The 17,120-nt window shown below is 40.1% G+C and overlaps 6 protein-coding genes, 1 long non-coding RNA gene and 1 other non-coding gene across 9 annotated transcripts in view; 4 read left to right on the top strand and 4 right to left on the bottom strand.

Moving 5' to 3' along the window:
- The window catches only part of LOC108034666 (macrophage colony-stimulating factor 1 receptor 1), a 211,861-nt gene that overhangs the window by 55,343 nt on the left and 139,398 nt on the right, over positions 1-17,120 (top strand). The window lies entirely within an intron of this gene.
- LOC127010758 (uncharacterized) lies at positions 10-600 on the bottom strand. Its single transcript, XR_007763533.1, has 2 exons — positions 500-600; positions 10-439 (listed from the first exon to the last, which is right to left on the bottom strand). It is a non-coding gene; the product is annotated as an uncharacterized LOC127010758 (long non-coding RNA).
- Positions 631-2,128, top strand: LOC108027686 (zinc finger protein 502). Its single transcript, XM_050885483.1, has 2 exons — positions 631-722; positions 776-2,128. Exon 2 carries the CDS (start codon positions 780-782, stop codon positions 1,944-1,946), a length of 1,167 nt encoding a protein of 388 aa, XP_050741440.1. The 5' UTR covers positions 631-722; positions 776-779; the 3' UTR covers positions 1,947-2,128.
- On the top strand, positions 2,206-3,406 carry LOC108027705 (zinc finger and SCAN domain-containing protein 5B). Its single transcript, XM_017099255.3, has 2 exons — positions 2,206-2,337; positions 2,394-3,406. Exons 1-2 carry the CDS (start codon positions 2,266-2,268, stop codon positions 3,306-3,308), a joined length of 987 nt encoding a protein of 328 aa, XP_016954744.1. The 5' UTR covers positions 2,206-2,265; the 3' UTR covers positions 3,309-3,406.
- On the bottom strand, positions 3,597-3,678 carry Trnas-aga (transfer RNA serine (anticodon AGA)). Its single transcript has one exon. It is a non-coding gene; the product is annotated as a tRNA-Ser (tRNA).
- On the bottom strand, positions 3,854-4,406 carry LOC108027746 (uncharacterized). Its single transcript, XM_017099299.2, has 2 exons — positions 4,051-4,406; positions 3,854-3,991 (listed from the first exon to the last, which is right to left on the bottom strand). Exons 1-2 carry the CDS (start codon positions 4,397-4,399, stop codon positions 3,882-3,884), a joined length of 459 nt encoding a protein of 152 aa, XP_016954788.1. The 5' UTR covers positions 4,400-4,406; the 3' UTR covers positions 3,854-3,881.
- On the top strand, positions 4,497-5,115 carry LOC108027743 (uncharacterized). The gene is made up of 2 exons (XM_017099296.3): positions 4,497-4,828; positions 4,889-5,115. The coding sequence occupies exons 1-2, from the start codon at positions 4,576-4,578 to the stop codon at positions 5,008-5,010; spliced, it is 375 nt and encodes a 124-aa protein (XP_016954785.1). The 5' UTR covers positions 4,497-4,575; the 3' UTR covers positions 5,011-5,115.
- The window catches only part of LOC108027934 (ras-GEF domain-containing family member 1B), a 28,473-nt gene continuing 17,015 nt past the window's right edge, over positions 5,663-17,120 (bottom strand). For both annotated transcript variants that reach the window (XM_017099563.3, XM_050885479.1), the window contains 3 exons: positions 16,736-16,958; positions 14,944-15,110; positions 5,663-5,901 (listed from right to left, as the gene is read on the bottom strand). In XM_017099563.3, coding sequence (XP_016955052.3) covers positions 5,831-5,901; positions 14,944-15,110; positions 16,736-16,958 — 461 coding nt within the window. In that variant the 3' untranslated portion in view covers positions 5,663-5,830. The remainder of the gene's footprint in view (positions 5,902-14,943; positions 15,111-16,735; positions 16,959-17,120) is intronic.

Below are 17,120 nucleotides of genomic sequence, written 5' to 3'. Positions count from 1 at the left end.
AGGAGGAACTAAACAGCATCATAATTCTCTTTATTGCTATTTCCGTGTTTCTTGCTCTTCAAAAGCACCTTCTTCGATGGGTTCAGTCTTTACTCTATCATCATACGAATCTTTCGTGCCAATAGCTTCTGATTTAATGGGTTCCTTCTGCACCTTTTCCAGGAAGGTTTCTCTCGAAGAATCCGATTTCCGGTCTCGACAGAAGATATTGTAGCTGCACTCTTATGTCTTGATGATCTTGCATGCACTTTGAGCATCTTCTAGACAAGATGGACAAATGCATTCCGGAGTGAGTCCTTTTTCGATTTTAAAGCCAGTGACCTCGGATATCATATACGCCGTGGAGATAGAAAGTCCCAGTTCTTGCGCTCCAGCTCCTTCGAAAATGTTTAACTTGTTTTCGGAACTGCTTAGGCAAACCCGGCACAGCTGCATTACCCTAAAACATATGAACCAGCTATTAAGAAACTTCGAAAGAAAATTAAAAACACTTACTTACTTTGGAATATTTAGTTAAATCGCTGCTAAAACATTTTAAGACAGAAGAAATTTACATTTTGAGATCTAGGACTATCGATTACCGATAACACAACATATGTTTTTGCTCTTAGCAGATTAACAGGGTGCCCCCAGTATCAGTCTTAAGCAATTTCGAAAGGTAAACAAACCAATTTAGGAGCGGTTTTAGGAACTATTTCTATTATTCTATTAAACCCACAACCGTAAGTAAGTTCATTTGTAAATCGGTAGCTTCTAAAGTTCTCCTTGATTGCAGCGCCATGAGAGAAACATGCCGAGCCTGCAGGCGGAGGTCCGGAAACCTGTCCAACATTTTCGAAAGCCGGAAAGATCGGGGGATCTCCATAGCCCATATCATATCTGAAGTTACCGGACTTGAACTCGAGAAAGGGGACGCCCTCCCGGGATTCATTTGCCCGCCTTGCCTGGCGGACGCCCAGAATGCCTTCGACATCATAAAAACCTACGAGCGCAGCTACGGCATCTTCTGTGAGGCAAGGGATGCGGTCCTGGAGGACGATCCCGCGGAAGAGGATGTCTGCCTGATAGCCGACAGCGACAGTGAGATATTGCTTTGTGATGAGGAAGCGCTCGAGGTGAATGGCCAAGTCAAGAGGGCGAAGGCGGCCGTTGAAGATTCCCCACTCCAGATTGGAGTCAATGTGGCACCAGAAGGAAACATAAAAGCAAATGGTACCAAAGAACCATATTGCACGGTTGAACTAGTAAAGGAAGACGGCAAAGAAGTAACTAATCAAGCTGGCAGCAAAATAAAAAATGGTTATTTTACTAGAAACGGCATCGCTCACGAGCGAAAAAACAAGTGTCCTTACTGCGGAAAGTTCGTGTCGTCCGTTTCGAATCTGGAGGCGCACATCCGCGTCCACACAGGAGAACGGCCGTTCAAGTGCAGTCGTTGCCCCAAGGCATTCAAGGATACCCACAGCTTGAGAAAGCATGCCATGACCCACACAGCCGACAGACCGTTCAAGTGTTCCCTGTGCCCAAAGTCCTTTCGGGATAGGACTCACCTCAATCGGCACCACACGATGCACACGGGCGAACGACCGCATGCATGTAATCTCTGCAGTAAAAGCTTCCTGGAACGGTTCAGTCTGAAGAGACATGCGAGGACGCACACGGGGGAACGACCCCACAAGTGTCCCATCTGCCAGACCACCTTTGCGGAGCTCTCAAATCTTAAGCAACACAGCCGGATCCACACGGGGGAACGGCCTTTCACATGCGATCACTGCGATAGGGCTTTTACGAATAAATCGGACTGCAGGAAACATGCGTGGACTCACTCGAAAAAGAAGCCCTTTCAGTGTTCCGACTGCCCGAGGTCGTTCAGTCAACTGAACCGTCTCCGCACCCACACAGCAGGTGTTCATACGAAGAAATCGGATGATGCGATTGAGTCATAGTATTTAGCATTGAAATATCTTCCTGTTCCGTTTTAAATTTTAATTTCTTTACCCATATTCTCTATAGGACTTGTTTGTAGGTTTATAAAATTAAACTATTTTATGTTGGTTAGGCACTCTTTAAATATATTCTGTCGAAGTACCTTATCTATTAAAAATAAGACGCAACAAAGAAGTTGAATATTTTTTATTCAGCTTATAAGAAAATGAGAAATGTTTTAATATTTAAAAAACGATAACTAGCTACCGATAACACATGTTCGCGCGCTTACCAACACTACATAACAGGTACAAGGTGCTTGGGGTACCTAAAGCATGAATGAAAAAGGCAGGTGTAAACAAACCATCGCAACAGAGGAATACAAAATACAATATTAACCAAAATAAGCCCGTAAGAGTATTTAAAAATTAATAAAGTCACACAAGTGGTTAATATTAAGCTTTCAGAGAATGACGGAGCTGTGTCGTGCCTGCATGCTGAGTTCCCAAGGCATGATCAACATATTCGCTGGAGCCCCGGAATCAGGAATTCCTATTGTGGACATCATAGCCCACTATACGGGACTGGACGTCAAGCGGGGAGATTCATTTCCCGAGACCATTTGCCCAGTGTGCCTGCAGGATGCTCGAGATTCATATAGCTTTATAGCATCCTTTGAGGATGGCCACCAGTTCCTCGCTCAAGTGAAGCAGGAGAAGGGCGGTTTTGAGCAGGCATCACTGGAGGAAGAGGCCAAACAGATCCTGCACTGCCAGGTGAAGCGGGAGTTTCTCGAGGAGCCTTTGCCGGAGGAGGTGGTGTGCGACATATCCGACAGTCACAGTGAGCAGTCGCATTCCACTCAAGGGATCGGCTACCCAGTAGAGAAGGAGAAACCTACTGGAGGCAGGGCAATCCTTGATAGTGACGAGGACTTCAGTGCGGAGGGGGCGCTCCCCTTCAAGTGCCCTCTCTGCCAGAAGAGCTTTCGGCGCGAATGGAGCCTTCAGGTGCACGAACGCTCTCACGTTGGCCTTTGGCCATTCAAATGCACCCAGTGCTCCAAGCCCTGCCGAACAGCCAGAGATCTTAGTCTCCACAATCGGATTCACACCGGCGAACGTCCATATAAATGCGATTACTGCGAGAAGGCGTTCAGGGAACGCCAGGGGCTGAAGTTCCACGTGCGGGTGCACACCGGAGAGCGGCCCCATAAATGCAGCTACTGCGAGAAGACCTACAAGGAGCGGAAGTCCCTGAGGGTCCACACCCGGAGCCACACGGGCGAACGGCCCTACAAGTGCGCCCACTGCCAGTCCACGTTTGCGGATCCCTCAAGCTTTCGGGGACACGTCCGCATCCACGCGAGGAATCCCATGTAATACTTCAAAACGATCTCGAATATGATTTTGCTTTAGGCTAAAAGTACAAAATAAGAGGATGAGCTGGTATCTCTGTGACTGACATTACAACTAAATCTTAAGCTTAAGAAATCATTATAAAATTAATGATATAAATGAACAATATTAATGATTATACAAACATTTACTAAATAATTATTTGTTTTATTTATGGGTTCTTAATTTAGTCAGTACTTTTACGCATTTAAAAAAAATTTAATATTAAAAAAAATACTTTCGATTAAGAAATAAAAAAGTACGAAACTCGCTCGCAGTCGGTAGGATTCGAACCTACGCTCCCAGAGGGAATCTGATTTCTAGTCAGACGCCTTAACCGCTCGGCCACGACTGCTGTTGGTTGCGATAGGCAATGTGGCAAGTAGTGCCGATTGGACACTAAGAGGTGGGTTGTAAGTGACTTCGGCCTTTTGCAACACTGTTTGCGCCAAGAGTTCGTGGCATTTTTAAATTTTGGCGCCAAAGTGTAGAGTTTTAGCAATACTCTCCTAATTGATACCAAAGTTGAATATTTTTTATAAACATTTATTGAGTGCATTAAAATTTACAAAACTGTTTAGGGCAATTCTCACGGCAGCAGCAGTTTATGCCGCACTTTGTGTTCATGCCCAGGCACTTTTTCTGATCCCAAGGGAAGGAAAGGAGACCTATGGAAATGGAAAGTATTGGGTTATACACAGGATTATTTATTTTAATAAATACTCACGGGCAAAGCCGGCCTTAAGCCTATCGGCATTTCTCTTGCTGAGATCGCAATCGGAGAGACGTACGAAGGTGAAGGCCATTCCGCTGCCACAGTGTGTGTCCAGGAGACAACGCGTCCTGGCAGCACCATCGCAGGGACCACAGCGTTGAGTGTTTGGCGGCGTGTAGACGCAGTGGGGTCCACAGCAGGTGTTGTCCCGGGGCGGCAGTCTGGGCTCCTTGCCGCCAGAGTTGTAACAATTGTTCAAGCCTATGAAGGGTTGACAGGACCTGCTCGTTTGGCAGCCCGATATGGTGGCCATCAAACAGAGCAGCAGTTGGAAAACCAGCAGAACTCGTGGGGCCTTCATCTTGGCTTGCGGGGCACTCAAATGTTAGCCCCAAAAGCAGCCTGCTTTTATACCCCTGATCTCTGCTCGTATTTACACAATTGCTAGACATGTCAGATTAAAAATAACCCAGTTTTACCCTCAGGAGACTATAAAAGGCTGGGTACTCGGGCCACTCTATCTGAGAAGTCTTCGAAATGACTGCCAAGATTCTGCTGAGCCTGCTGCTGCTGTTCATAGCCTCCGAACTGGTGATGGCCCAGTGCTCCCACAACCAGAACCTCTGTCCGGTGGTCCAAAACCCCAATAAGCGGTGTCGGGGAAAGCTGCAGCACCAGTGCGTCTGCGATTTCACCTGCTCCGAGTGGGACAAGCCCTGCAATTGGGTCCTCAGCTGCGAGGCAGAGGTCAACGACATCAATGCGGCGCGCAACAGGAAGAACAAGCTAAGTAAGTATACTGCCCCTGATCCAAGTTAAACTATTCCATATACCATTTATTCCTTTGCAGACCTTCTGAGATTGCCCAACCTCAACCACACGGAGTGCCTGGACATCAACGTTAACACCCACAAGCATCCAAACTGTTGCAACCTGTTCTGCAACGCCAATGTCAAGGATGTGTGTTTCTAAATAAAAATATGATGATTCTAAATATATTGTCTTTGTAGTTACTTTAATCTTGCTTTAATATGAATTTATTTGTTTTTAAAATAGAGCTTTTTTTCCATTTATTTAAGGGTTTTCGGATAAAAATATAACTATTTATTCTGCTTTTATTGCATTTAGTTTTCTAAAAATCTCAACTCATAAAATTACTAATCATGCAAGGTAATAAGTTTTTTGCCTATAAAACATATAGGAAATTTAATTAAATAAATTCACTTTTGCTATTAAAAAGAAAAAAAATTATTTGTATGTATATCGGTCAATGATATTTATATTTTTTATTGGCTTATTAAATTCATAAATTCAAAAATTATCGAAAAAACTTATTTGTATATAGGTCATTGATATTTATATATTATTTATTGGTTTATTAATTTTAGCCGAAAATTATCGAATATTTCAGCACAGGTGTTATTGAAAAAGACTGTCCCGCAATTGCTTAACTGTTGGTTAGCCCTTAAAACTGTGTTGAACTTTAAGCAGTTGTTTATAATTTTATCGATTTTTATAAAAATAATTTCGTAGCCATAAAGAAAACTCAACCCATTATATGCCAAATAGTATAATATTTATTCAATTACTTTACACATATTTCATGTACACACATTATCCATCATAAGTTGTTTTTACAGCTAATTTGTTTATTTTTAGCTACTTATTGTTTAATATCTTACACCTAGGTGTTTAAGCTAACATGTATTTACAGTTTCTGATTTAAGTTGACAGTTAATGCATTCTTAGGCGCTACTATTAGCTTAACCTACAGATATCCTATACTACACGACTAGTTTAAATCGTACATTAGCTTCTCAGCATTATTGGGTTCCTCGCAGTCGAATGAGGCCATCATTAGCTCTGCAAAAAAATAGGAAACAAACAACTTGGGTTAGACATCAAAATAGTAGGAAAAACAATGGTTGTTTGTCGCACAGAAGGAGGCCGACTAAAAATTGGCAAAATAACAAAACTGTTATTTAAGTTGTTCCGTCCACTTGATTGAAAACGACACTCAAGCGGAGACAGGACTCAAGGACGAGCCCCAAGATACATTCACACAAACACAATTCCAATTGTCCGAAAAAATCCCAGTGATGCGTGGTAAAATGTCTGATTCTGCCCTTTCCAAGGATAGTATGTCTAAAATGTTAATAGTTATATATTTCATAAAAAAAGTATATGTTAAAATAGATGAAATAGAAAATATCTAGGAATTGTTTCAGTATTTTTAAAGTAACTTTTAACTTTTTTTTTAACGTTTAACCTCTGACTTGCAGGGCATTTCAAGTATGGATCTTTCTTTTCTTTTTTTAGTTGACCAGTGTATCCAACTGGCACGTGTTCAATGTCAGGCCTTGAGGGCTCCTCGTTTCTTTATTCGTTTATTTATTTTTAGCAGACCAAACTTTCGGCATTTAGTTAAAATTTATAAGGACAGAATCAAGCAATTTTTAACTTGTTGTTCAATTATAACATCAAATTATGCAGCTATATTATATATATATATATTATATATTATATATTTGCTATATTAAGTGGCAAATTTATTTCCGGATAAAAGGCATATTACAATTATAGAATGTAAATAGATTTATTTTACCAATTTATTAGTTTTGTTGAAACCTAAAGTAACTGGATATTCCATCCAGCACTTGTTTTTAATAATTTCACATGTACTTAATGGCTTAAACCTATCTATTCATTAAAATATTTTAATAAAATCCTAAGCTTCTAATTAAGCATCTTATTTTCCCACTTTCATACGAATAATTTGGAATACCACAAGAGGTCTGGGTTGAAAAGAGTCTAACCAGAACCGCTTGAACCGGAACCCATCTCGGGATGGGTTAACTTCTGGTCAAGTACTGACGAGTGTGGAATCTCTTTTTTTGGGTCGGTCCACTTGCATTTTAATGGAAGGAAATTTAATAAAGTTGTAAGAAAAAAGGGCGAATGCTCCTAAAAGTGGAGTGGATGGGCCAGTGGGCGGACCTAGTGGACCTAGTGGGTAGTCCAATTCACACCATGAGCCCCATTAAAATTTTACAATGTTTGGTAGCAGCCTCGTTTGGTCAGCGCTTTCGGCCAGCAGATGTGCGCTTGACTTGCCGCAAAATGTGGCATGAGGCCCTGTCCTCCGGCCTCCAGCCTGTGTCTTGGTCCTGCGAAATCCAAGTTCCCACTGCCTCGGTTTGTGTGTTTATCGGATTTGTGTTCACATACTCCGTATGCTTGAGCACAAAAAATTACAAAACATCCGCACGGCGCGGAGAAAGGGAATTTTCAAAGTTGAGCCAGCATCATGAAGAAATGTTGCCGTTGGTTATGGAACATGGCGAAAACCAGGGACCCTCTTCTACCATTTTTTCCTTTCTTTTTTTTTTGCCAGGATGTAGGACCCCGCACCGAGTCCTTTCATTCCACGCTCTTGTTTAGTTTTAATGGAGTCGTGTGTGGCGTGTAAATATTTCCCCTTTTTCTAGACCAACTGAAGATTTGTGAGGCGGCTCGGCTCGGTTCGGTTCGGTTGAGTTCCGCTTGGGTGGGGAGCTGGTCACTTTATAGGGCGTGAACAGGGGGTGCTCCTGCCACCCACACAATGCCTAACGAGCGGTTGGCAGGCACAAGGCAGTTGGGGACTCGAAAAAATATGGATGAGCAGCTTATCTTGGGCAGCAACCTCAAGCTGATTGCAATAGTCTATTCTGATTCAGAGCCCAGTTTCAAAACAAAAAGTTACCACTTTTTGTTGTAAGCTATAGGTAAGTGAAAGGTGCAAGGTACTCGGGCTAAGCTGAGTTCCATTAAAGGCTAAAACACAAAGAGAACTTCAAGAGATTATTTTTTAAAAAGTTAGAAGCAGGGGAATTACAAAAAGTTGTCGAAGTGAATTGAGTATGCTTTGTATTATAGTCTTACAAAAAAGTAATTAAAAATAAATAGGAAACTAAAAAAATAATAATAAAGACAGAATCATTAGGTTCCATACGGTTTTATATTTAAAATAGTTTAATACAAAAAACATAGGGTAGAATAAGAAGCCTTAACTGAAATTCAAAATAAAAATGGTATGGAATATATTTTTATATCTCAGAATATTTATCAAAAATATAATAAGTAAGGTAATTAAGCTTCTTTGGAAATTGAGTGTCCCTTTTTTGTCGCCCAAAAAAGACACAAAATGCATCACGTCACGCATATGACCAAAAATAATAGATCCTCCTTGAAGACAATAAGAAATGGCCGTCTCCCTGCTTCCGGTGAAATATTTTCAGACTCAGTGAGGCATCAATTACTTTCCCCCGTCTCGGAGACCAAACAATGGCCATGGAAAGCCTCAACTACTGTAAAATTGTTTTGACTCCAGCCGAGATGAGGGCCTCAAGAATGACAGGCCGGACAGGTGATAGATAACGAGGACAGTCTACGGTCATTTTTCCACACCCAAGCTGGATCCCTGAAAGACCTGGAAAACTCTGCCAGTCGAGTGATGCAAGAAAGTAAATGAAATCTGCCCACAACTGAATGCCAATAACGTGCTGCTGTCAGTGGGCCAGGATCCCATGGGATGTGACTTTCCCTTCCGGTGGGCCACAGGCGGAGGTGGACCATTACCAACTGCAGTTCGCCCTATCTGTATGTATTTATCTGGAATGTCTGAACTGTCCGTCGGCCTGTCAGGTTCCTGCTGACGTTGACTAAAACAATATAAGTCGGCGCATTTTTCACTGCTCAGTGGCACGCAAACAGATGGTTTTACTATGTTTATTCTATAAATGGAAAAGTGGTTTACAAAATGGAAAAAACTAAAATAGATTTTTATTTATTTTTGAAGGTCAAAATTTTTGTTATTTTTCAGTATTTAAATGTTTTGTTTTTACAATGAAAATAATGCTTAGAAAATGCCAAATACTTTCACAAAATATTTATATATATATATATATAAACAGAAAGGAACTAAAAGTAATTAAATAAATTATATTGAACAATGATTTAGAAAATGAAAAGTAATTCCACAAAAAACTTAATATTAATATTTATATATTAACCTATCTATCTATCTATATAAACGTTTATTTAACTATAAAACAATTTATTCACATAAGTACAGGGGAACTTGAGATATCTTACGCACCCTTATAAGTCTCTAGCTCAATTATTATAGTAAATTAATACCTCAAGGGGTTTGGAATTTAATTCCCACCTCGCAATACCTGAAAATCCCATTTGGCCTAAGTACGAGTTAGAGCAATTTGAATCTGGCCTACAATTTGTAATGCAATTCGTAGCTTAATTCCAAGCCGAACAATGTGCAGAACGGAGTCAACAGTGACGATGATGAGCATTAGCCAAGGACTTTGCCATTGAGCTGGGGATAATTTGGCCAGCGATTCAGCTTAATGAATAGTTCAGGCCTTCGGTTTGGAGCTCGGTTGGATTGGCTCGGCCCTGATTACCATATCCCGAGCCTAATGAGCACAATTGAAATAACACATGGCCGAGAAACAGCCGGGCCAATGGCAATATATTAGAGAAATTTAAATTCTGTGGTGTTTGCCCGGTATTTGGGAATGCTTGTGGGAAATTCCTTGGACTTGTTGGCCTTATTATGCGGTATTTGGCCAGCTTTCGCATGAAGTGGGCCTTGCTGATGGCAATTAACAATTAATTTGGCACGAATGGAAATTCCGGGGTCTTGGCTTTTGACACCCACAGAGTGTATATATGTGGGGGCTTATTATTTTGGACTAAGGAAACTCCTAGCTGTTTTCTTCGCCCATCTAAATGCAATTTCTGTACATTGTGTTTTCGCATTTGTGAGATACTTTCTCACCCAGTCCCATTTTCCATTTTCTTTCGCAGACGTGCTGCTTCAAATAGGCATATCTGGCATCACATTTCGCCCGGCAGGATCTGGATAGAAGGAGGAGGATGCTCAAAGGACCTGCCCGACATTCGAGGACTGACGTTTTTTTTCTTTCTGTGCAACGTTTGTCCTTTTGACTCCTTCCTCCTTTTACCAGTCATATCGCATGCACTGGAGTGCCTGCCTGACATAACAATGCTCGTGTCTTCAAAAACCCGGAGAGAGTGTGTGCAGCTAGATTTGCAAAGCAAAATAAATGAAATAAAATAAAATATAATAAAATAGGGCCAGGGAAATGCCGAGCGAATGACGGAAAACAATTAAATGCTTTTGTGATGCTTTGATACGATTTAAAAAGCATTCCCTTTCCGTCTATGCTGAATTGTTTGCTTTAGGACTTTCTATGAAAATGCAATCTGGTTTTAATTTAAAAAGGGCTCCTAATTAAATGGAATTTATGAAGGTATATTAAATTATGTATTATATTTTCTTAGGAGCCTTAGATATACTGTAACTACTTACTAGCTGTTCGTACCATCCACAAATATTAAAGTTCATAAATCCGCGCTGTTCCTTTTGAAATTTCCGCGTTCCCCGTCCAACCAAACGATGCATTCCACCGGCATTTCAGTCGACTTAAATCCGACATACTTCTCCCCCGAGGTCTTAACCGAGTAAACCAGCCAACAGACAATTACCTCCGCATTAAGGGGTTGTTATTAAAAAATTCCTGGCATGGCCAACATGTTTCCCGGTCCCCGGGTAAAGTGAGTGGATAGCCCGAAAGGAAGAGCAAAGTGTATATAATTCGCAGGGCTGCACTTCTGCTCTTCTTTGCCTTTTTCCCATTTTAAGGCCAGGTAAGAATGCACCTCTAAAGATTAAGGGCATAAAAACCGAGAATAAGCACTTGTTTAGTCGCAGAAGGGAAATGAAAACACGAATGGCTTAAATCAACTCAAAATGCTGCACAAGTGGTCCAACGGGGCCGGGGGATAATAAAAGGAAAGGATGAAAGCGGGGCGAACAAGGAGCGATTATAAAGATAGGGATGGGATGAGAGTTGATTAAAGTCATGTAACTTGGCGGATAGTTTATTAAAGTTTTTTCCGTCGCCACTGCTGCTGCGGTTGGCCTTCGAAAGAGGGATTCCTGAATGGTAATGGAGTGGGTCGAAGGGTCCTTGACAGCCGGGCAGCCAGCAGGTGGCGCTTTGCTGGCTACACTTCCGCTGCCTTCCGTTTCCGCTTCCGCTGGCCGCCTGCTCCTTGCTGCTTATAAACACGATTATGTCACTCTGCGGATCTCTGTGTGTGAGGACCTGATAAACAACTCTGCTGGGGGCCATCCTCCTCCGTTTCATTAACAGAAACTTTAAAGCGGCACAGAGGGACCATCGCCTTTCGGTCAGTGGAAATGCCTTCGGCCTGTCGCCAAGTGATATAAGGGAGACCAAACATTTATTTATGCAGTTTTCGAAAGTGCATCAAACTTGGAAATAACTTTTCGACTCCCACAGTTTTTTCCCTCATGCGACTTGGTTTGCATTCACGTTGCTGACGTCGGCTTAAAGTTTAGCCGAACTTTTCGACTTGGTGGACAGTTTTTTCCCCGTTTGAGTCCTCAGAAAGGAAACTGATTTAGAAGATGTTCGCTTGACTTGGCTAAACAAGCAACTGCAAAAGAATGGCACCAAGCCGGGCAAGAAAAAGAGGTGGAAAGCCATTTGGACAGCCTGGAAAACAAGTCCGACATCGATGCAGCCTCGAAAACAAATGTAACCACAATAACAAGTCCAACTTTCAGCCGCAACTTGGCTAGGTTCTAATGCCGTAAAAGCAAATGGCTTCAAATCCTTTTCTAAGAAAGTCCAAAGGCCACGCAAACTCTGAAGAAACCAGATTAGAATGAAGATAAAATAATATACTTATTTTTTACTTTATTTATTTCATTATGTGTTGATTTCTCAATGTCATGTTAACTTTGATCATTAAGTTAAATTGCTATTAAAAAAATATTTCCTAAATCCTAATGAAAACTATTAGTTAAAGATAAACTTTTACTATTGATAAATTACCAAAAATTGTAAGCCCTATTTAAACCTTTAGTTAAATTTAAATGACTAAGATTTTAGCCTTATACCTTCCCCTGAAATTAGTTTATTACTTTTTCAAGTTTTCACAAAAAAACTGCGGGTATAATTAGAAAAAAACGTGAAAAGAAATAAACATTGTAGCTACCTTATAATACACAAAGAGCATTCCACCGCCCTGAACATTTTCCACCTCAGAAAGTTTACTGCATACGTGTAACTAGAGTTTTCCTGGCTAGCTGAGCCTTCGCTTTGTGTTTTCCCAGCAAATCTCATTTACCTCCCCGTTATGCATGACATGAAGCGTTCTCCGATAAAGTTTTCCAGCTCGAGGCTCAGGCTGTTGATTTTCCACAAACACACGAAAAATGCTCTCCACCATAAGTTTTCATTCTCCGGCATTTCGTTTTTTCTTCCGCCTTTAACTTCCGCTTCTGTCAAGATGCGTTTTGCCGCAACACCCAAAGACAACTTCTTTCCACGCTCTCGTTGGTATTTGTGCTGTTTTCGCCTGCGGCACAAGCCTTCAAAAGTTGCCTTCCTCTGCCTTGGTTTATAATGAGTTCGTGGATCCAATGTGTGAGCTCAGAGTTTGCGTTAGCGGCTGTGGTGGCTATGAGGTTTAAAATATAGCTAAGTATCCAACAGATGTGGCACAAAAAAATAGCAAGAAAAAACACTTTGATGATGAGGCATTAATACTAATTGCTTTTTTACTACCAATATTTATATAATTAAAATTTAAAAAACATTTTGTTTTGACTTTAAGATAAATAAAGTAAAATAAAATATTTAATTTTAAAACATATATATTCCATTGAATAAATTAAGATATTGTTCAAATTTAAAATAAATTAATAGTCCATACTCCTCAAAACTATAAAAATAATTTCCCAAAAATTGTCACAATATATTGTCACATTTTGAACCCACTTAAAATCTTTTTTTTTTATCATATTTAATATATTTTCTTTAAAAGATTTCATATCCCTTGGATTAGGTGTTCGAAAAAAGCCGATTTGTCATCTCTGTTGCCGCTTTCCACATCTGCACTTTCTTGCTGCTGTTTGATGTCTTTGCCCGCTTTCATGCAACATGCCCCCGTCCCACCAGCCCTTATAGTTTTTCAGGTTTTTTGTCATGTGCACATTCCGTGAAAAATATATCAACTCGCCGGGCATTGCTGACAGCTCCAAGAAGGATTTGCACAAAAAAAAAAAAACAAAAAAAGGAGAGCGCTGGGGAAAAGTTTTCACGCTCTGCGAAAACACGTGGTGCACCTTGTTGCAAGGTTGTTTTGTTGCCTCTTGGTGGGGGCTGTTTTGTGTCTTTGTTGTGCCGTCTGGGACTTGAGGATATGGCAAGTTTCCAGTTTATATTTACTATCTCGAAGGTTCAGGATGTGTGGATTAATTGAAGTTTTTATTAGGGTTTTCCCAGGTGTTCTTCGTTGCAAAGTTGTTTCTTTAAAGAAAATAGTGTTTAATTTCTATACATTTTTAACCAAACAGGTTTTTCAATTTCCTGTTTTTTTTCAAATTTTATAAAGCATCTAATCATATAAGCAAATTCAAGCCAATGCTAAAAATTCAGAAAGTTTCCTGTCACATAAAAACGCATTTTGTTTTCCCAGATTAAAGCCAACTGTTTGTTAGAGGAAATGCCATTTAATTTAGCATTAATAACGAACAACATTTTCCACTAAATTCCTTTCTTTGGCTGCCCTCCTCTAGTTTGTCATCATCAGTAATAAAAACCAAGGCTGGGAAGCAACAGCCCGGAAATGAATTGTTATTAAAACAAGGGTTCGCCGGGGTTACCATAGAAACGGCTGAAAGAGTGGAGCCCGGAGAAAGTGGGGATAGAACTACTACTCCGCCAAGTTTTAGCCAAGTTCATGAACATTTTGTGGTCGTAAAGTGTCTGTCTGTGGTTTTATTGTGGTTATTAATTTGAATTAATTAGCGGCAAGGCTGCTTAACCATGGGGCTGAAGTGAAAGGAAAACAGATAATTATGGAGCGCGATAAACGCCAAGGGACGATAATCCAATGTTGCAGTAACTTTAAAACAATTTTAAGCATGTGGCACAACCAAAACAAGGTTTACCACAAAAATGGCCTTTCAAGTATATTATGTGTTCATAATCTTGTTTCCATATTTCCCTTGTTTGCGTTTTAATTATCGTTCAGCGAAATGACTCTCAAATTGTCCTGTGCCAGCAGCCGCGAATGCAGTTAATTTTTCCCACAGGCTTTTCAAACAATTTAACTAACTTGTTTGCCTATATATGTATATATGTAGTTCAGGGGAAGTCCCTTTCCTAGCCCACTAAAAGTCGCAGTCTGTTGGCCACGCTGATGTTAAAGTTTGCACAAAGTGAAGAAAAACAAGGAAGAGAAAGACGGTGCAAGGCAGACTTCAGAAAGTGGAACTTTTAAATACCCTTTCTAAAACAGGGCTTTGAAATTACTTATAAAGTTTTGTAAAAAGTGGGTCCAATAAATTTTGGTTGGAGAAATAAAATTAATTAACATCGGTGCAAATTAAAGTTGGTTCTTAAAACCACAATTAGTTTTTTAGAGTTTGAAAACCACCTTATATTGCAAAATTTTCCTAGGCATTTTATTTAGCCTTTAAAAACAATTGATTTTTATTCACAAAAAAATATACCATTCTTTTTTGCATATTATTATTTAGTAAGAAACGACTTCACTTTTAGAAAACCCTATCTCTTAAAGTGTTTTTTATACTCTTCGAAAGCTACCTCTTCTTAAAGGGCATAAAAACAATGTTACTCGGCGATTGCGAGTGAAAAATGTGCAAAAACGCGATAAAATACGTGGAGAACTCTCCGGCGAAAAAACAGAAAGTGCCCGTCGAGGGCGTGGCGAAAAGTTTTGGACCTCTGTGAATATATAGAGTGGTATAGTATTACTCACCCGCCTCGCCGAGTTTCGTTGTTTGCTGCATGTGCCGGCAGAAGTGCTCGTACTCCCCGCTAGATGGCGCCGGCGCCGCCTTCATCGCCTGCATGTGTTTGGTAAATGCCCCGACAATGGCCGCCATTCGATCGAAGGCCGCCATATTGATGTGGCCATTTGCTAAGCTGCAGACGGGGAAAGCCGGAGGAAAAGCGGAAAACATAAGTGCGAGTGCGAGAAGTGAGAAAAGTATGTTTGGCTGGCTGATAAAAACCCAGAGGTTGTGTTTGCTATGCAAAATGGAAAAGGCTGTGCGGAAAAGCACAGCCAAAGAAGCTCAAAATGGGGTTGTACACTGAAAAATATTAGCTAAAAATTATATATAAAGTGCTTAAAAATTTATTGAAGGAACAAATATTTATAGTTTTTAATTTTTAGGTCGACAACTCCTAATAATCCAATCAAAAATGTTAGGTCTAAACTTTACTACGTAAGTCCTTTAAAGTTCAAGTGCAAATTTTGGACTCTAGATTTATTTAAAAACCTTTTATTAAACTTAGAATTTATTTTCTTCAAATAATTTTTTATCTGATATATTTTTGGGATAGATTTTTATGTATTTTTAGTAAGTAGTTTAACAAAAGAAAAACATTTTAAAAGTTTTTCTAAATTTTATCAAAAAGAATAGGACATACTGATTTTTTGTTAGGCTAAGCTTCGTTTTCCCAATTTCACTTTTCCAGTGTATTTGTCGCAATTAATTCGGAAAAGGTTCGTTTAATTAGCGCATTGAAAAGTCGATTCTCGCTTACGCGCTTCATTTGCTGGCAAAACTCGATGCGACATTGAAATTCGCTGAATGGATGCGGATTTATTTTGCCTTTTTCTACAGCAACTACTGCGTTCTGATTATATTTCAGGGAATAAATTGCTTTGCCGGCATGGTTTCGCATTTGCGAGTCTAATGAGGTCAATTGTGGCCACCAGTGGTCGGTGGTGCATACTTTATTGTTTGTTTCAGCTCGGTATCGCTGGGTCCACGGGGAGCCATGCATATGAAGCGGATTAGGGCCAATGAATGGGGAGATAGGCTTTGGATTTTGACTATATATGGTTTAGGGCTCTGAATGATACATTGGAACGTGATATTTGAAGCAACGACAAATAATCAGATTGAATAAATTAAAGAATGTGCTTTTTGAAATGCATTTTGCAAATAAAACATTGCTATGCTCACTACAATAAATTTAACAAAGGATTTAACGAATGTACAGCCCTTGATTTTTAATTAAATCATGATAACAGCATTTAATGATATTAGTCTGTGAAATCATTGGAAAAAAGTGTAAAACCATTTACTATTAAGAAGATTTTAAAATAAAATCTTGTTTAATTATTTTTGTTATTACTCCAACACTTGTTGAGGTCAATGTATAAAAAAAATGCTTTAGAAGCGGAAAAAATAAATATTCATTTTCCACTCTTCAATGCTTGTCATAAAAAAACAAATGAATGCCGGAGAGGAAAAGCTATTAATGTTCTTTTTTGTGAATACCCATTAAAATGAATTTCCCTCTTCTCGTTTGGCACATAATCATTTATTTTCCCACTCTGCGGTTAATTCAATTTAAAGCGTAAATAAATATAAATGAGTGCACTGGGAGGTGAGTGAAAGGAAAGTCGAGTGGAAATGCGATTGTCGGCGATTGCGAATGAGTAAAATATTAATCATACGACCCCTTGACCATGCAAATGTATATTTAGCCCGGTTTTTGTGCCGCATCAATCAGGGCGGGCAAACTGAACTCACCGCTGCAAACAGTTCTCACGCTCGGCCAATGCCAGTTTAACAATATCCGCAAACACTGGAATAACAACCCAATCATTTGGCTTGCCCGACGCTGCTAATGGTGTGGTTGTTGCCGCCGTCGGGGTCGACGTTGCTGCCGTACATGTTGCAGTTGCTGCTACAGCTGCAGCATCCACATTGCTGCTGCCAGCCACAGGCACCGAAGCCGATTCCATTGTTGCAGCTGGTGATGCACGGTAAGAAAAAGTTAACGCATTACAAATGGTTTATTATAAGTACAATCCGTATCACAAATCTCTGCCCTTAAGTCCTTTTTAATAACTTAAAAGGCATTTTAGGTGTCAAAAAGTATGCACTGGAAGGGTTAATTGGTCATCTGACTTTA

Source organism: Drosophila biarmipes, chromosome 2L (genome assembly GCF_025231255.1).
Source record: "Drosophila biarmipes strain raj3 chromosome 2L, RU_DBia_V1.1, whole genome shotgun sequence".
NCBI lineage: Eukaryota > Metazoa > Arthropoda > Insecta > Diptera > Drosophilidae > Drosophila > Drosophila biarmipes.
The sequence above is the reverse complement of the archived record's forward strand: the minus strand, read 5'-3'. Positions and strand labels throughout refer to the sequence as shown.